The 20,711-nt window shown below is 36.2% G+C and overlaps 1 protein-coding gene and 1 pseudogene across 1 annotated transcript; both read left to right on the top strand.

Annotated features, from left to right (window-relative positions):
- The first annotated feature begins 1,513 nt into the window (after positions 1–1,513).
- LOC127231385 (putative olfactory receptor 8G3) lies at positions 1,514–7,469 on the top strand (annotated as a pseudogene).
- A 7,579-nt stretch (positions 7,470–15,048) lies between these two features.
- On the top strand, positions 15,049–19,876 carry LOC127231250 (olfactory receptor 145). The gene is made up of 2 exons (XM_051196739.1): positions 15,049–15,136; positions 19,020–19,876. The coding sequence occupies exons 1-2, from the start codon at positions 15,049–15,051 to the stop codon at positions 19,874–19,876; spliced, it is 945 nt and encodes a 314-aa protein (XP_051052696.1).
- The last annotated feature ends 835 nt before the right edge of the window (positions 19,877–20,711 follow it).

Genomic DNA, 20,711 nt, shown 5'->3' with positions numbered 1-20,711 from the left:
TATATCCAATAGGCTCCCTTTCTCTTTACATCATCCCTGGGTCCTCTGTCCTGTTTTGTGCTGTCTGTCTCTGCAGTGGGAGAGTAACTATGGTTGTCCTCCTCTCTGTGGATCAGTTTAACAAATACTAAGCATTCTTTCCACATATGCAAGCTATGATGCAGTCTATTGGATCAATAACCCATAAGTTAAGCTTCATTCCAGATTCTACCCTAGGATAAGTATTCTGTAAATCATGCTCTATCTTCCCCTGGTAGATGAAAGCAACAGCTCCAATTATCAATACATTAAATGAACAACCCTCATATTTATGTACAAATCTTTTTATCTACTATAATATTTATAATATTTGGATTCAGTGAAAATTGAATGATTAAAATAGTTATATTTACTTAGTGGATATACCTTTTATAATATAAAGCTTAAAAAATTAAATGAATAGGTGCTCTGATGTTAATCTAAGGAAATATGTTTAAATTAGATGATGAAGATATGAAAAAAATTCAATATATTTAAATATAAATTTTCACTATTTTAAATATCACTGATATTCATTCCATGCTTTAAAATTTGTGTCTACCAGTTGATGGTAGAGTAAAAATAAAAAATTTAAATGAAATAGACAATGATTTCTACAATACGGCAAAAATCTTATGTAACCTTTTCTATCAGTTTTAGTACTCTATAATCACCAAGGCACCTGTTAGCTTGCAAAGTCAACTATGAAATTTCAGTAGTATGCTGTTATTATAGAATGTGATTTTCTTGTCTGTCAAAATCTCTCTGAATACTATCTGATTGTATTCATATAAGAAGATGCAGACTATAGTCTATGTGTTCAAACTTCAGATGCAATAATGGTTAATCTTCAATGTGAAATTAAGTTGATGGGAGATGTCATTCTGTAAATATGTTTCTCTTATTGGTTAATGAATAAAGCACTGTTGGCCAATAGGAAAGCAAGATAGGCAGGACTAGGAGACAAGAAGGATTCATAAAGTAGTAGGGAGGAGTTTCAAGATATATGACCAACAGGGTAGAACTCCGGGACCTCTCTCCGGTAAGATAAGACCACATGGAAATCCTTAGATTAATAGAAATGGGTTAATATTTAAATTAGAGCTAGCCAAAAAGAAACACTAGTAATAGGCTAAAAGCTTTATATCTAATACAACACCTCTGTTATTTGTGGCTGATGTTGCTCAGGCTGGCGGGAAAACCTTCTTGTAACATTAAGTAGGTTAGGAATCAGTCAGAAGACATGTCTCTAGGTATCTAGGTTTCAGTGTTTCAGGAAGTTTCAAGTGAGGGGGCAGTCCACCTTGAGTATGGGCAGTACTACTTCATGAATGGGAGTCTCATACTGAATAAACAGTGAGACTGAAGAAGTCAATCTGAACATTTGTGTTTCTCTCTTTCTGCCTGCATCCTGAATGCAGGCAAGATGTGGCCAACTGCCTCCAATTCCTGCTGCAATGCCTTCCTGACAAGATGGATTATAGACTCTCAAACCATGAGCCAAGTGACCCCATCCTCTTTCTTGTCAAGGATTTTGTCACAACTAGAAAAACACCTAAAGCCAATGGTAAATGTGATGATACTACAGGTTATACAATGCATTAATGTACTTGGGTGGACTTTGCATTTCTGCTTTACACACATCTTACATGCTAAGGAGACACCATAGATGTAAGAAGCCAGAAACATACATATAGTTCAATAAGGAGAAGGAAAAGATACATAGTGTAGCATATTGTAAAACATAAAACCCCAAATGTCCCATCATGAGGTTGGTGTATATAGCATAACAATTAACTATAATATCATGTATCGGGGGTTTCTAGATACACACAGCCACATTGAATTTTTTGAACTATATTTCCTACTCCCAACCAGTGTTGTCTTTATCTTCTGCTTTTACATATTCAAGTTGGTAGTTACAGCAGAAAGTAAGATCATGCAGTGATTTGTTTCCCTGATGACCACATTAAAGAATGATCAACAAATAAGGATCAGTACTCTGGTTGATTATAGAAATAAAGCAGCTGTCATACAGTGTATGTACACATCAAATCTTTTCATAATATTTAAGAAACATACTTGATAAGGATTGCTACAGCTTACAACAGAGAGACTATTATACACAAGGACACAAGGGAGTTAGAGTGTCAAAAGCAACTTTTTTTTTTTTTTTTTTTTTTTTTTTTTTTTTTCTGAGACAGGGTTTCTCTGTGGCTTTGGAAGTTGCCCTTGTAGACCAAGCTGGCCTTGAATTCATAGATATCTGCCTACCTTTGCCTCCCAAGTGCTAGGACTAAAGTCATGTGCCACCACTGTCTGCTCTACTGCAACTTTTAATTGCTTTACTTCCCAGCAGTTGATCCGGATGAAGATTTTTCTCCAGGAAGTTGCCTTCTATAAATAGTTATGGGGTTGCTTATGTGTCAAAACTTTTGTGAAAATCATGTCGTTTTGGTGGGTTCTTTGGGTTGAAGCATGAGGAAGCTATTAGATGAATCCAACATTTGGCTCATAATGTACATGTGAGTCACATGGCGATGGGGATCTGCAATCTGATGCTGAAAGCAAAGGGGGCCAGAAATCTGTTTTGAATTACTGGCACCAGCTTCATCTGGAGTTTTTTGCCTCAGAAAGTACTCAGTCTCGCGTATATCTGCTCTGGACAGAGTTTTACAAATAACGAAATCTGAGTACCTAATCCCATTTGTCCTAGTATTTTTTAACCTCAGCATGTTGAAAGACCCTCATGCAGACTAGCATTCCCACCATGGGAGATTTCCTGACAAATCATCCAAAAGCCATCACTCACATGCTCCTGCGGCCACATCTGATAATTACTAATTGGCATATCTGTTCTTTTAGTTTTAATATGCAAGAGTGCTTGATAATATGACTACAAATCCCTCCTTGGGCACAGTGCAAAATAGGAAAATACTTTATCCTGTTCTGTGTACAGTCTGTTTCACTTTCTGAATGATGTTGTTAAATATCTAAACTTAAATCTACACAGTTTTCTTCTTTTAAAACTATTTTCACTAATTCAAAGTTCATTAATTTGATCTATCTAAAAACTGATAGTTTTGACATCTTGTCTAAGATACTATTATCAAAGATTACTTTCATACAGGGTTTTAATACTACTATATTAAGCTAGCATTTTCATGGAAGTCTGTTATATGTTTGAGTGAAGTTTTATGGTTGATTTGAGAAAGTGATCTAAAATAATTATCTCCTACTCAACTATATATTATTCCTGGATTATTTGTTTAAATTTTTTTTCTTTTTTCATTGAATTTTATGATTCCCTTTTAAAACACAATTAATCATTAGGGTAACATGGTGAATCATGCCAGTTCTAGTTTCTTAATCTCTGTTGCTATAATTTTGAAAGTGGCTTATAGTCTTATAACTTTGTATAATTTTTATAATGTGGAAACATGAAACTTCCTTACTTTATTCTTCTCTTTCAAACTTCCATTGATTATTCCAGGTTAACTGAATTTTTTATGAGTATTTTAAAGTCATCTTCTCAATATATGCAATTACAGGGAAAATGTTCTTCCAGATAACACATTGGACTGGAAAATCAATTTGAGAATGATAACTGCCATTTACATGAAGTTGATGCATTTGACACATGAACACAGAATCTTTTTTTGTTAAAAAAAAAGCATCTTAAAATTTTTGTTGAAAATATACTTTTTTCGTACAATATAACCTGATTATAGTTTTTCATCCCTAATTCTTCTCAGCTCTTCCCCACTTTCCCTTGTTTCAAAATCTGTACCCTTTTTTTTCTCTCTCTTTCATTATAATTCAAAAAGTTATCCAAAAATAATAAGATGAAATAAAACAAATCGGAGTAGGACAGAAAAACAAACAGAAAAGAAAGAAACAGAAAAAAAAAAAAAAAAAGAGAGAGAGCCAAAGGAAAACATACACACAGAAACAATGATGAGTCTCTGTGAATGGATGTGTGTGTCAGTCCTAATGTGTTTCAAAGGCTTAGTTTCATTGACATCCTCCATTGTCATTTGTTCTTATTTTCTTTCTGCCTCCTTTTCTGCAGATGTCACCTGAGCACTGAGGGGAGGAATTTTATGGAGATGTCCCATTTAGGGTTGAGTGTTCCAAGTTCTCTTATCTCTGCCCATTGTCTACTTGTGGGTTTCTGGTTTTTGTTCCCATCTACTACAGGAAGATGCTCCTCTGATGATGACTGAGCAAGATAATGATCTATGAGTACAGCAGAATGTCATTAGGAGTCATTTTATTACTTTAGCATAACAATAAGATGTGGTTTTCACTAGGCCACTGACCTATCTACTTTCATGTTCTTATGTACCCAAGCATGTTGGGCATGGGTTCCATCTCATGGAGTGGGACAAGTAGATAGTGGTTAGTTACTCCTTCAACTTTTGGGTTAGTATTGCACCCATGTGTCTGGCAAGTAGGTCACCATTGTTATTCAAAGAATTTATGGCTGGGTTGATGTTCATGTTTCTCTTTTGATAGTGTGCAGAGTTCCTTCTGGTTCCATGAAGGCTCTAGATAGGCACCAGCTTGACTTTTCTTTGTTTAATAAGTTATGTAGGTATTGTCTTCAGTAATAAGGTCATACCATCAGTTTGTGCAGTCAAGCCAACAGCCTTGGCAATAGCCTGGGTTGATTGAGGGTTTCAATGTGACACCTTTGGCCAGTAGCTTGATTAAATACAACCTATTCCTGGCATGGGGGGGTTTCATTTTGTGGCAAGAAATGTCTAGTTGGGACTTTGTCTTCTCTGCTATTTTCTTATTCCATTTAGATTTTGTTTATACATGTATATAGTTTAAGAAGTTTCTACTGTGTTAGCTTTCCAAATGACCCTAAGGTCAAACATCAGGGCAAGCAAACAGTGAGTATGCTGCAGCTAAAACATCTTGCAATTGGAAGTGCATAGCCTTTAATCATTCCTTATTATTATTATTATTATTTTTCTATTTGGGTCATTGCTTTCACATTATTTCAGTTGGGCTGTTTTGTTATTTGTTTCAAGTTTGTAGAAACACTATTATTTTGAGATTGTTTTAAATTCTGTCACCTTACATAACTTTAATTGTAGGTAGTACTTATTGCTTGTAGATTTGTTGGGGTTTAATATATACAATATTATTTAATTTACTATAAAATTTACTGTAATTTACAGAAACAGTTTTTATTTTTTCTGTCCTACCAATCTGCTTTTTTCTCCATTGTCTAAATTAGCTCCTACAGAATGAGACTGAAGAAATATGAAACAATTTTTTAATCTTTCATTATTATATTTAAATTAGAAAAAATCTGATTTTACATATGAATCCTAGTTCCCTCTCACTGCCATCCTCCCATTCCATTCCCCATCTTCTCCCTAGGAAAGGCAAGGCTTTCCATTATAAATCATCAAAATCTGTCAAGTCATTTGGGGTAGGGTCCAGGCCCTTCCCAGTGTCTCTAGGCTAAGGGAGTATCCTTCCATGGGGAATGGTCTCCTGAAGTCTGTTCGTGACTAGGGGTATATCCTGGTTCCACTGCCAGAGGCCATATAGACTACCCAGTCCTCCTGGTTTGGTCCTATGTTGGTTCCTCAGCTATCAGACTGGGGTCAGTAAGTTCCCACTTGCTCAGGTCAGTTGTTTCTATGGGTTTTCCCAGTATGGTGGCCTTGATCCCTTTGTTCATCACTCTTCCCTTTCTGAAACTGGATTCCAGGAGTTTGGTTCTGTGCTTAGCTGTGGATCATTCCATCAACTACTGGATGAAAGCTTTAGGATGGTAGTCATAAATCTCATTTTCAGGGAAGGGCATTTAAGGTAGCCTCTCCACTATTGCTTAGATTCCTAGTTGGGGTCATCTTGTGGATCTCTGTATATTTCCCTAGTACCAGATTTCTCTTTAAAGCTATAATGGCTCCCTCTCATGATGTGTCTGTTTTCTTACTCTCCTCTAATCATCTCCCCACTCAATATTCATGATCCCTCATGTTCTCCCCTCCCTCCTCTTTTCTTCTCTTCTTTCTCCTACCTCACCCTTCCCCTATGCTCCCAAGTTGTTTAGGGGCTCTTGTAACCTGAGGAAGGGATTGGAACTTTTAGACTGTCAGCTTTAAGTGTGATATTGATCACTGACCTTTACCAATACTGTCATTATCTCAAAACATCAAAAAGTACTTTCTTACTATAGTCCTAGTCTGATTACAAATTGGGCATGGAAATCTACTGAAATACTCAAGTCCAGTTATCAGAGTAATTTTTGTGTGATTTATAATTGGCTATTACATATAAGCACTCAGAGCAGGGACCATAAGTGACAATTGTTTTGTCTAATATGGGATTATATGCTTCAGGGCTCTGACTAAAAATATTGACTAGCAACATGCAGATAATTGAGATACCCGGTTGAGAAGACTTGAATTCTTTCAGAGTATGTCTTAACTTACTTTTCTTTCAGCATAGGATCCTAGAAGGAAAGGATATCATTCCACGGTCAAAGAGTTCATCCTCACTGGATTAACAGAGAAGTTGGTACTTCATTTGCCCCTGTTCTTTTTCTTCTTAGGAATCTGTGAAGTAACAGTCCTAGGAAACCTGGGCATGGTTGTGTTAATCCTGTTCAGCCCTCACCTGCACACCCCCATGTACTTCTTCCTCAGTAATTTGTCTTTTGTTGACCTTTGCCAGTCCAGTGTCAGTCATCACACCCAAACCTTTGTCATGGAGAAGAATGTCATTTATTATGCTGGCTCATTATTATGGCTCAGTTTTACCTCTTTGATGTTTTTGCTGTTTCAGAGTGTCATGTGCTAGCTGCCATGGCATATGATTGCTATGTTGCCATCTGTAACCCCTTGTTATATAATGTACCATGTCCTACAAAATGTGCTCCTGGATGGTTGTGGGGGTGTACAGTGTAGGCTTAGCTTGGCCATAGGTGAAACTGCCTGCTTAGACTGCTTTTATGCAAAGCTAATGATATAAATCACTACTTTTGTGATCATTTACCACTCCTGGAATGATCCTTCTCCAGTACATTTATTAATGAAATACTAGCTTTGCCCTTCAGTTAATTTAATATTATTTTCTCAGCTCTGACCATTCTCTCTACTTCTTCATCAGTGCCAGCATCCTAGGCTTTCCTTCCTACTGAGGGCAGGTCCAAAGCCTTCAGCACATGCAGTTCCCACATCTGTGCTGTTGCCCTCTTCTTTGGATCTTTAGCCTTCATGTACCTTCAGTCATCATCAGTCAGCTCCATGGACCAAGGCAAAATGCCATGTTTTTTTTATACCATTATTGTACCCATCCTGAACCCCCTGTTGCCCTGTGTAAATTTGTACAAAGATGACAATTCCTATGAAATGGGGAGCTTTGTTAAACAAAATTTTATAACTAAGGATGCAAAAGAGACTCAGCATCCTTATGAGTCTTAAAGGACATAGAAGAAACTCAGTGTATCTTCATGTGTGATGAAGGATATACATATAAGCTGTGCATCTTCATGAGCATTGCAGTTTTACTAGTGTTTGATTATTTTGAATAAAAATAACAAAAAACAAACAACAACAACAAAAAAGAAAAACAAAGGTGGTACTGATTGTGAGGATGGAGTCTACCACCTCTCTGGGATATTCCATAGTCTTCCAACTCAGAAATACCTGTATCACTTATAATAGTTCTTAAATAGAAAATTAATACATATGGTTGTTTTGCTTTATACGTGTGGAACACTGTTCTTTTTAGATGACATTTATTTTTGTGAAATCAGAGATTAAACTTTTGTCAGTAACATTTGAATTGTTTAATATTTGGGATTTTTGAAAATTTAAATGTCTTGAAACTATGGCTTTTAAATAAACAGTTTTAACCATTTGAAATATGAAATTCACAATCTTCTTTTTCATTGCATTAATTGAAATATGGTAGACTGTGTGTGTGTGTGTGTGTGTGTATTGAAAAAGATGAAATAATCCTTTATGCATATAAGGGCAGGAGTTGATGTCCATTCTGTAAACAAAAAGTATTGATATCTGAGGAACATGGAAAGAGAATTCCAAATCCCTCACTCTCTAAAATAAGCTTTGAGGATGTGTTAGTGACACCAAGTAGGCTCAATGTAGTTCACCTGAGAAGAACCATCACCATGAACTAGTAGCTGCTGTACCATCCATGGACAGCTCAGTTCTGAGACCTCCCTTGGGGTAGCAAATCCCAGGTGAATTCATTTGTCTCTCCACAGAGATGCTTCTCAGATCTTTGTAGACTGTGATCTTCTGTTTTGTTTCTGGGGTAGTCTACATAGCCTTTGGTATCTGTGCCAAAAAAAAAAAAAAAAAAATTAAAGAGTATTTAAGTATTTAAGTGTGGGGTCTTGTCTTGTTGTCTAAATCATCCCTGTATTTTTTGATTTATCTGTTGTCTGTTCCTTCATTAAAATGGCTGCTGTGACATCCCAGTTCTTAAACTTACAGATAACATGTATGTAAGGAGTAGGGTTTTTCCGCTCGACTCCAGTCTTGTCCCTCTGCTGCACCAGCCCCAATTAAAGCACTGAAACTCTGTATTTGATATAATGCTGCTGGCCAGTTACTTGTTTCTTATCGGCTAGCTCTGTCTTAATTATTAACCCATTTCTGTTAATCTAATATTTCCATGTGGTCTCCTCTTACCAGAGAGCCGGCTATCATTCTGCTCTCTCCAGACTCTCCATGTTGACTCCTCCTTACTCCTTCCTCTTTCCTCCTCATCTCCTAGTCCCGCCTATCTAGCTTTCCTATTGGCCAACAGTGCTTTATTCATTAACCAGTATGAGAAACATATTTACAGAATGACATCTCCCATCACATGTATTTAGTCAGTGTTTTAGATTTGTGATTTCATCATTGAACAATAGACTGCTGCAGCACAGGTCTGGCTTTAGCAACTGTATTTGGTTTACTATGCTCTATCGCCCCCTGGTGGACGATAAAACATTTTCCACTTGAGCTCAAGGGAAATAAAAACTGGGACATGGGAGGGGTAGAAGAGAGGATAGTATGGGGGAAACGATGTAATATCTTTTAATTAAATAAAAATAAATAAATTCAGGGACTCGAGAAGGTCAATCCAGTACTCATTCCTGATGGCCTGTGGACAGTTCATCCAGTGGTAACCTGGCACACTTTGTTCCCCTGATGCTTCCAATATCTGGTCTTGTGACCTTCACCTCTCTACTGCTCTGATCTTGTTTTCAGGATAGAGGACTGTCAAGATCAGAGGCATGATGTCCTTCTCTCTCCAAATAGCAGTCTTGTATCCCAAATCTCAGAGTCTAACCCAGTGCAGAGAAAGTTGGTGATGGGTCAGGTGTCAAGGGCCACCTGCATTGCATTCCCATGTGAAATATAGATCGATACCCCCCTGCTCATGGTCTATAGTAGACCATTCTTACATTCACTCTGCTCCTTCATTAGGTCATACAAAGGCATCTTTGCATACAAAGAAAGCAGTCTTTCATCTTTAAATTTTGTCCCTCACAGACCAGAGAACATGGGCAAATTGTAGTTAAGTTCTTTCCAGAATATAACATGAGTCACCTGTAGCACAGTTCCCAATAGAACTAAAATTCATCAGCACAGTTGTTCCTGTTCATGCTTCCATTGACATCCTGGTATTCCAAGAACATGTCATAATTGCCCATTAAGCCCTGCTTTCAGACTCCTGTGTTTCTGACCCACATCTCCAAAGTGCAGATTCCTATCTCAAACCCATTTCAGTACTCCACTACCTGGTCAGATACTCAGGACAGTTAACTGCTCTTGATACCTATTTCTTTGTCTTTACTTTATCCATGTGACTACAATACCAAAGAAAACCCACAACAGGGCACAGTTCATTTTTTCTCCCCATCAGAGAAGACACTGTGGATTATGTCTGGCTGCAGTGTTAGACTCATGATGAGACAAAGCATTGTATGGTTGTTAATAATCTTGTGTTAGTCAGGGAGTAGAAAGAGAGCAACAGAAGAGGATCCAGTGCAATCATCAAAGAAATGTCCCCAGTGACACACTTCCACCAGATATTCGCCATTTCCACCATCTCACAGAGCAGTATGTCTGTCACAAGCATTTAATACATGATGTTATGAGGAACAATTCATATTCAATCTGTAACACAATCTTTCTTTATATCTATATTTATAGGAACTTGACCCATATCTGTGAACTTATGTACACATATGTACATACACATATATTAGGGTAATGCGTGTGTACTGCTCTGAGATGTTTTGCAAGACTATGTATGTATTAATAATCACATTGACCTGAGCATTAAGGCAGCTTTTTAAAAAGCATAATAGTGGGAAATAGGCAGAAATTACAATTTATGACTTTTTAATTTTCTAAGTGCAGGCACAAAACATTTGAAGTGTTCAAATGAGTATGTGTGTCTAACGGTTTGTAGTAATTATGAGAACTGGTAGATACTACACTGTGAAAATATTAGCACAAACATGAAATTGATCCTAAAATGCAGAGAGAATTCTACTACAAACAGTAAAATATAAAATAAAATAAAGGAGAAGAAAAGTACAAATACATAGTTATTAAACTCAATTACATAAGAAAACACAATCAAAGGTTTCAGTAATTGAGAGAAATGTGACATAAGGATGTATTTTACCATATGGTTAACTTTCCCACATAGTGTTTATCTTTCATATCTCTACACAGACATACATTTACACAATAAAGAAGTCTCTCAATTATAATGAGCAATTTGGGGACCATCAGGACGTGACTGAGAAAGACTTGGGAAAGCAATTTTTATTTATATTTGTTATAATTAGGTATACTTGTAAACACATATGAAGATGTGTACATATTCCATATTGTGTTCAATTAGAAAATAATTCATGGGTTCTGTAGTGGCTCATAAGATATAATCTTTCTCTGTTTCTGTGTTATATAAGGCTTGGAGCGTTGATCTCAAGTAATGGCTCCAGACTCAACTTGCATCTTCTACTCTTGCCATCAGTCAGAATGATATGGAATATGAGAGCTGTTCCAACTTTAAGATAGTCTGGGAATGGGGGATCTTATTGCTGCCACCTATATCTTTGTGATAAACAAAGTTATCAAAACATAAGGTGCAGAAATGCAATGATGAACTTAATGATAGTGCCAAACTAAGGGCACTTGCTACAGAGTAAGAAAGAGAAATGAATATTAGAAAAACTATTCTTCACTTTCCATAGTTCATATTAAGTCAAAAATGATGGATTCTCTGCTGTACCTAGACCCCAATATTTGGGATCAGAATTGAATGTAGAAAAGAATAGTGGTGAAGTTGAACAAAATAGTATTTGCTATATGAATAAAATAAGCAATATTCCTGTATCTATAAAAGTATCTCAGAAATGAATATATCATGCTCTTTCAGGAAGCAGTAAATCAATATTATTTTAGATACATACTTAGAAGCTTATCTTCAATGTTCTATGCCCCTTCATCTAGAAAAGTGGTTTTTAGCGGCAAAGATCTCCTTTGTGGTAAGGAAGAGGCAAATGTCCCAAAGCTGTGGTGAGTCCACCTGGTTAAACCCTGCCCGTTGGGGAAGGTGGGGGAGAGGGGGCTTCTGCCGCCTGGGTGAAATCCAGGTAAATCCGCTTCTGATACCAGATAACGTGGTTAAATAAGGATCAGGATAAACAAATAGGCCAAATAGATGTTTATTCAGGGAGAAATAACTTACAACCTAGACAGATGAACACCAGAAAGTTCAACCTGATCCTCTCCTGTCCGAGTCACGCCAGAAAGAGAGCCTTTCCTGGCTTCCCTCTGACCTCCTTCCACAGGTCACTCCGCCCATGGCTCCACCCCCCAATGGGCATGGTCAGTGCCACAGATGAACTATCTCACTACAGTGGTTCTCAACTGTTATGATGCTGTGACTCTGAAATATAGTTCCTCATGCTGTGATGACTCCACTATGAAATTATTTCATTGCTAGTTCATAACTGTGCTGTTATAAATTATAATACAAATATCGGATATGCAGGGCATCTGATATACTACCCCCAATGAAGTAATGAAGCACAGTTGGGAACCACTAATCTAGATGAACTTTCTTGACTTTATCTTGTCTTTCCACCTTTTAATACCCACTAGTGATTAAATCTTATCCATTTCTCACTAATTCATGTTATAATCAGGTACACCTCTGCTTCATTACTTAACTCCTCTGACATGAATTTTAACTTTTGTCTTCAGACAATGTCCATATATTAGAAACCTGTTAAATTCTTGAAGGAAAAATACCATCTTGCAAACATTGACCAATAGTTCAGACCTGTTTTGATATTTACTCATGGAAAACTTCATCCACATGGTCTATGACTTATTCATTTACTAAGTTTATATTCTTTAAAATTTTTAAGGATAGGTATTAGTGAGTTTTAAAAGACCCTGAAGATTTGTTTAAAACTATACATCTAACAAAAACTTATGACATTCCAAAAGATTTATTCAAAATTATTATAATTACTATGTCTAACTTTACATTTTGTTTCATGAATATGGAGAAAAAAGTTAGATTTATCTTAACTCCAAACACTAAGTTTATATGAAAATGATTTTTAAAACACATGTTCTTCAATTTTTTTTTTTTAAGGGAAAAATGTCCTCACTTTCCATTGCTAGTCTGGTTAGGCAGTTCTTGTACATTATTTATGACATCAAATTATATTGGCATGGGGAATGAAAGCAAGCTGCTTTTATTAAACTCTCATGTAAAAAGTCTCAAGTAATAAGAATTCATAACCATTCTTATACAATATAAACACACTTTTGAGTGCAATAAAAATTAAAATGCTGGAAGATGTGGGCATTTTCAGTTTTCTTTTTTTTTTCTTTTTTCCTTTGTGATAAACCACTGTATAATATTTGTTTAGTGTATATTGTTTAAATTTCAGGAAGTTTTGAGTATTTTAGTTTCTTGGTCATGACATGTGTCACACACATGTATCAAATCCTATTATTATAAAGAGCAAGGAAGCACCCTCTTGACTATACATATAGAGACAATTTCCTTCCCTACTTTCCAATCTGTCTACTTTATTTCATTTTCACGAATGATTGTCTTAGTGAATATTTTAGTTTAAGATATAATTAAAGTGAAGTTATAGAGATCGTCTCTTATTCATCATCTTAACTGATCACTATTTTATTCTTTTACAATTTAGTGTGAGTTTTGTCATACATTTCTTGAGGATAGTATTTTAATTTTAACGCAAAAATCACTTTCAGTAGAAAGAAGAAAGTATTACACATAGGATGTGATGTAAAGTGTTCTCAGAGCAATTAATCAGCTATTACTAGGGTTAGTGGCACATGTCTTTAATTCCAGCACTTGGGAGGCAGAGGCAGGCAGATGTCTGTGAGTTTGAGGCCAGCCTGGTCTACAAGAGCTAGTTCCAGGATAGGCTCCAAAACAATACAGAGAAACCCTGTCTTGAAAAACAAACAAAACTTGAAAACAAACAATCAACTGTGTCAGAACTGCTGAAGGCTGGAAGAGACTAGGTACTAGTATAACCCCCTGCTATAGCAAAGGTCATAAAGGGCAAGGCTCTTTGTTATAATTTCTTTGGATGTCTCTTGTTTCTAGGTTTAAATCTTTGAAAGCAGAAAAAGACATATGCAGATAACTTGAGCTGCCCAAAATAATTTACCTTCTGTCTCATACTTCACTGAGGATATGACAACGAAGAATTCTAAATTTTTTTTCTATATAAAATTATCTTCCCCATAACAAAATGTTTAAAGTTGCTACATCTATTGAATGATGAACAGCATATGAAATGTTTTCAATGGGATAAAATTACTTTATATATAACAATATAAATTATTGTGGAATTTATTTGAATGGAGTGAGACATTTGTTGAAGTAAAAATGCTAAAGTGAATAAATTTAAGTATTGGCTAAAATTTACTTAAAAAATTAAGTAGTACCCAGTGTTGTGGCATAGTCATCATATCAGAGAAATTAGGGTGAATAGGCAAGAGGATTGTGAGTTCTAGGCCAGTTTAAAATAAAAAATGAGCATCTTACATCAAACAGACAATAAGAAACAAAGAGCAGAAATCCATGTCAAGTGTAAATAGAAAGAAATCCTACATCAATTACTTCCAGTACTTCATCCTAGGAACACTATGCATCCATGTATAGAAGCACCATGTATCCAGTACCTCAAGCAATGGTTGCTCCAGATGTCACTGAATTTTCACATTTGGAAAAAAAAAAAAAAAAAAAAAAAAAAAACTTTATATATCTTAAGAATTAGAAAAAAAAATAGAAAATTTAAAAAAAGTTCTCCATAAATCCCTGGAGAAAATAGATTTTGGATATCAATTCACTGTTTTTTAGGGAAATTTGCTTTCTCATGAGTATCTGCCATTTTTCCTCACTGATTCCCCCCCCCCCACTCTACATCTGAACTTACGGACATTTTTTTGAATCATAAAATTATGAACACTTCTACTGAAATATAGAATTTTATAATAAATTCATTTTTAATATTCAAGGATATGTTTAAAAACAATAATAATATCTACTTACTATTTATGTTAATAAATGAAAATTGTTACATTTATTTTAATGATCCATTAAGGTAATTATACAGAAAGCAAAAATAGTCTAAGGAATAAATAATTTCTATGTGGAATTTGTGTACATGGAAAAGAATAATGTCACTCAGAGAAATCTGCACTCTTTGTCCCATATATATATATATATATATATATATGTATGTATGTATGTATGTATGTATATATATATATATATATATATATATATATATATATGGAACACTTATTTTGTGTGTAGAATTGCCTTTCCTAGCACTAGCTCTGTTTACCAGGCTGATCTTGAACTCACAGAAATCTGGCTGCTTTTGCTTCCCTAGTGCTGGGATTAAAGAGTTGATTTACCACCACCTGGCTCAACCAATTTCTTTACCCCTTCAGAGTCTGAATGAAGAACATGGCAGCAGGAAACCATTGCACAGTGACTGAGTTCTTCTTAGCTGGGCTCACAGAGAAGCCAGGACTCCAGATGCCCCTCTTCCTTCTCTTCATAGGGATAAAATAGAAAATTATTTATTTATTTATTTTCTTAATTATCTATTTATAATTCACCATACCTACTCAATGTTGCTGCACCAGTTTGCAATTCCAGTAACATATCTTCTCCATAGTTTGTAATTTTGGTGTTCTTGAATTTATTTCAACTTAGTAAGTTAAAATTGTTAATGTTGTGATTTTGTTTGTTTGTTTATTTATTTTATATAACCAAGTCCATTTAGATGAAAACAAACATTTATAGACAATATTTGGGAATTTGGGCATCATTCTTTCCAAACTACTTCCTGCTGGTAAGGGACACTGTCATAGGGGATTCTAAGAAGATGCAGAAATCCTGGCTGTTGTCTGTAAGGCTGCTTTGTCCAGCTGTTTTGTATGTAGGATCACCTCGTACTCTGCTTCAGGCGGTCTGGCTTGATCAAACCACATTAGTCTGAAAGGAATCCACAGCTCTTAATTTTCTGTGGAAACAAAAATAGAAATCCTTTTGCCCAGTAACTTGTCCTTGAACTTAAATTTTGGAGTCAAAGCTTTTTTTTTTTAATTTAATTTATTATTTTATATGTCAATCCCAGTTCCCTCTCCCTCCCTCCCTTGAAGAACCCATCCTGATTGAGGTTACCCAGTCACAAAAAGGGGAACATGGTATGTACTCTCTCATATATGGATTTTAGACCTAGAGCAAAGGATCACCAACCTATAATTCACAACAACAGAGGAACTAGGATAGAAGGTGTATTCTAAGAGATTCATATAAAGTCCCTCACAGAAGGGGGAAGGGACAAGTCCCCCAGAGCACAGGAGAATTGGGGGGGGGCAGTGAATGGAGAGAGAAGTAATAGAAAGAGAAGGCGAGGAGAAGAATGTACGTGGGACTAGGAAGATTAAGTCTGGGTAGGGATAGAAGACAGATGTGGTAAAGAGAATGAGAGAGAGAGAGAGAGAGAGAGAGAGAGAACATAAAAGAAGTACCCATTATTGGTTTGAAGAGAAAACTGAACCTAATGAAATGTCTAGAGACTTACAAGACTGCTGCCAAGTAACAATTTGAGCAACCATGGAAAGGCTACCATAAATGCCCTTCCCAGATAGTGAGATCAACAACTAACTTTCTACCACCATGGAGCCCTCATCTAGTACCTTTTGGAAACAGACGCAAATACCCATACCTAAACACTGATTCATACTAGAATCGAGATGCAGAGGGAGAGGACATGACCAGTATGCAGAAACACATAGAGACAGCTGAACTGAACAAGGAGGAGCTAACTGGCCCCAAGAGTGATAGCTGGGAATCTAGCATGGGGATGACTCATGCCCCCCTGAATATGGGTCTCAGCCAGAAGGACTGAGCAGACTAAGGGACCTTAGACAGTGGAATCAGGATGTATTCCTTGTGCACAAAAAGACCTTGTGGACACATCACCCATGGAGGGATACTTCCTCATCCTAGAGACAGGAGAGAAGTCCTAGTCCTTACTTTACAGATTTACATGAGCTCACCTGGATGGTATTGCCCTACATGTAGAATTGGGTTGGGCAGATGGAGGGTAGGGTGGTCAGGTTGCATGTGAGGCTAAGAGAGAGGGGAGGAGGGATGGAGAGGTAACTGGGATTGACATATAAAATGAAAAAAATATTTTGTAAGGACAAATTTATGAAAAATATTCAAGCTTCATAATTGGCTAATTTGTTGAAAAGGAATGGTAATTTGCCATTTACTAGATTATCACACTTTTTAAAAATAGTTCCTTTTGTTTTTGTCAGATTAAAATGTAATTACATCATTTCCCCCTTCTCTTTCCTCTCCTAGACCTCCCATATACCCTCCTTGATTTCTTGAATATTCATGACCTCTTTTTTCATTAATTGTTGTTACGTACATATATCAATACCCATATGTACATATATATTCCTAAATACATAAGTGCAGTCTCCATATTGTGTATATTGTTGCTTGAATGTGTATCTTCAGGGTTGAACATTTATTTGTAGATAACCAGTTGGTATTCTCTTCCATGGGAATGACTATTCAGCACGCCTAAATTCCTATAGTTCTTTGTGTAGGATTGAGGTTTGTTGAGGTTTCTGTGTACAAGTTCAAAGAGAATGAATAATAATTTCATATGCTGCTTTTGGTGATGTGATTACAACATATACAAAAAGGGCTTAATATTAAACTTAAAAACAAATCTGGAACTTTATTATACTGAAATACAGTTATGGTCATATTGATGTTTATAGAAAAATCTGAGTGCATAATTTTTATGATAAAAGGGAAGTAGACTTTCCCCTTTGACAGATTAATTTATTAAGATACAATGTTAGTGACATTTTAAGTTCTTTTAGATCATAAAAGTAAAAGATCAGTTGTATGCTTTGCAAATCAAATGGGCAGCCCAGTAATAGTATTTGTTCTAAGAAAACAGGAAAATATAGAATGCATATGGGAGATATAAACATGAATAACTGAGGCTTGGTGGGGTAAACCTGAAGGGAACTGGCAAAGGAACATACTAAGACAAAATTAAAAACCAGTACTTGTCATAAAATACAGTGGAGAATATAATTATACATGATTCAATACTATTATATGTGGAAGATTGTTCATGAGCCTGTAATATTTTGGTAGCTTCTTACAATGATTTTAGTTATGTGTTTGCATTTGTAGCTATAAATGAAAGAAAAACAAGGAGAAGTAAAAGGGAAGTGCAAAATTTACTACCTCATCTGCCCTGGGGAATGTACAATCCCATAAGTGAAATTTGAGTTGATTATTATCCTTAAGGACACCAAAGTGAAATCATCCTTATTGGTCTAGAAATAATTTATTAAACCTGTTCTTCCTAAAGGAGTTTAATTAAGGAAGAGGATCCAGAAGAAGTCTCTATATCAAGTCCCAAAGATAATTCACTTACATCATATGATTTATATAATGCTACCTGGTATTATGTTGAGAAAAGAAATGGCAGTTGTTTAAATGTTTGTTTTCTAATGTAGAAAATGGGCAGAATCACAGCAAAAAAGGAAATGATGGTTTTTAACTCTCAGATGAAGTTAGATATTGAGATTTACAAATGCTTAGAACCTTTGTGTACAAAAGAGTAGGAACGTTAATTTCAGAACTGCCATTTCCTTCATAGGTAGAGCTATTTCCCTGCAGAAATGAAGGCAAAAGGTGGACCACAAACAAATATCTAAGCCTTCTAGGCAGAGGGTAAGTATCATCATTGTGCTTTTATTCCATGTGCTTTACTGCTTTATCCAGCTTTGACTAAGAAGTGTAGAGTGCTGAAAGGTTCTTGTAGGAGGAATGTAGATCCAAAGTTTTCAGTTTCTCCAGCGTGTTTTTTAAATCAGAGAACTATCTGTGAAGGTGACCCCAGCTCTCCTGACAATTTAATACTTGTTGTTCATTTTAGAAAGGAAATAGACCACTGTCAGTCTCTTCTATAGTTCAGTCCTCAAGATCTCTGTCCACATTGACTCACAATTTTAATCAGCTGTCAATGTAGTGAGTGAATACTGACAAGCTTAAACTTCAATGATAGAGACAAATAGAAGCAGAGGGATGAGAATGGCTGTGTGTATTCGCAGCACATTTCTCACATGTGTTTTCACTATGCTTAATCTTCCACCTGTGTCTCCCTCATAGAACCAGCAATAAATCATATAATAGTCATGTTTCTGGGAATGTTCTCTGGGCCACTGGATGCAGGATGACTATGTGTATCATAATTCTGAACCTGACTCTTCTGTCTTTCAGACCCTGATAGAAGAGAATGGACGCTAGGAACATTTCCTTCATTACTAACTTCATCCTGGTGGGTTTAACAGAATATTCAGAGACCCAGTTCCCCTTCTTCTTCCTCTTCCTAGGCATCTATGTTGTCACTGTGGCAGGAAACCTGGGCTTGCTCACTCTAATTGGACTGAATTCTTCCCTTCACACCCCTATGTACTACTTCCTCTTTAATTTATCTTTCATTGATCTCTGTTACTCTACTGTCATCACCCCAAAATTGTTGATAAACTTTGTTTCAGCCATGAACACAATTTCCTATGAAGCATGCATGACTCAGCTCTTTTTCTACTGCTTCTTTGTCAGTGCTGAATGCTATGTGTTGACAGCAATGGCATATGATCGCTATGTGGCTATCTGTAAGCCCCTGCTGTACACAGTTACCATGTCCCCTCAAGTCTGCTCTCTGTTGGCTCTCATTGTATATGTGGGAGCATTTATTGGTGCATGGGCCCATACTGGATGCATGCTGAGATTGACCTTCTGCAAGGACAATGTTATCAACCATTACATGTGTGACATCCTTCCACTGCTAGAACTTTCGTGCACCAGCACTTACATCAATGAGCTGGTAGTATTCATTGTTGTAGGTTTTGATGTAGGTGTGCCTAGCATTACCATCATTGTTTCTTACTCATTCATTCTTTCTAGCATACTTCAGATTCATTCCGCTGAAGGAAGGTCCAAGGCTTTCAGCACTTGCAGCTCACATATAATTGTGGTTTCTGTTTTCTTTGGGTCAGGGGCATTCATGTACCTCCATCCTTCCTCTGTTTTGTCCATGGATCAAGGGAAAGTATCCACTGTCTTCTATACCATTGTGGTGCCCATGCTCAATCCTTTGATCTACAGCTTCAGGAACAAGGAAGTCAAGGTTGCCTTGAGAAAAGCCTTGAGTAAGAAAATATTCTCCTGAACTGAGGGTAGTATTGGTTATTAAAGAAAATACCTGCTTGTTTTGAAATGTGAAAAGAAAGAGCATTGGGTTTGGAGTTGACCTGGCATGAAACTTTGGAACAATAAGGATACTCTATCATCTGACAAGGTGATTAGAAAAACATAAGTTAAATCTACATCATATTGGTTGTGGAATTTCTTTCTCCTTTCTTTTATCCTTTTCCTTCTTTTTATACTCATGGTAATTCTCCTGCCTCAGGCTCCTGAATGAAAGAATTATACTCATGAAACACCATGCCTGAATGTTTTCTTTCATTATAGTCAATGTTCTCCTCAGTGTTTCTGAGTAATTTCCATATCTTTTAAAGCACAATTACCAGTTAATTATAGGTTAAAATATTATTATCATGTAAAGAATCCCTTGTGAGACAAGTAAATATATGTATGTACATATATATAATTGTAAAATATATATATTTCATACCTGTAAGTATCATTGCTGCAAAACTGAATTCTCTAAGGCAAAGCTAGCTACTAGGTGACCAAAATTAACTATGGTGGGTTTGAAGGACTATAGACAGATAGGAAACAAGAATTATTAGCAAATCAGCTCTGAAAGAGGATCTCAGCCCTTTTGGAGAAAGGCACAGAAGACGTAGTAAGTCGCTGGTGGTTGCTCCCTTGCTTCTCTGCTCTTTCAGGTTCTTAACTCAATATCTGCCTCCAGAATTTTTGTTGATAAAGAATAATTAGTTCAGCTTTCAGATGTCCCTTTTTAAGGGGCAGGGCAGTGAAAAGAGTGATTTGAAAAATTTATGCATGAAGAAGTATACAAGGGTACAGTCATGTAGACT

The sequence above is a fragment of the Phodopus roborovskii genome, unplaced genomic scaffold (genome assembly GCF_943737965.1).
Source record: "Phodopus roborovskii unplaced genomic scaffold, PHOROB, whole genome shotgun sequence".
In the NCBI taxonomy this organism is placed as follows: domain Eukaryota; kingdom Metazoa; phylum Chordata; class Mammalia; order Rodentia; family Cricetidae; genus Phodopus; species Phodopus roborovskii.
Note: the sequence above shows the minus strand (reverse complement) of the source record. Positions and strands in the feature narration are given on the sequence as shown.

Bases quoted from the DNA above. Each gene is read 5' to 3' on its own strand.
- LOC127231250 (XM_051196739.1), top strand. From the start codon at position 15,049: ATGAAGAACATGGCAGCAGGAAACCATTGCACAGTGACTGAGTTCTTC. The intron at 15,137-19,019 runs TCTTCCTTCTCT...CCCAGTTCCCCT, and splicing joins GCCAGGACTCCAGATGCCCC to TCTTCTTCCTCTTCCTAGGC.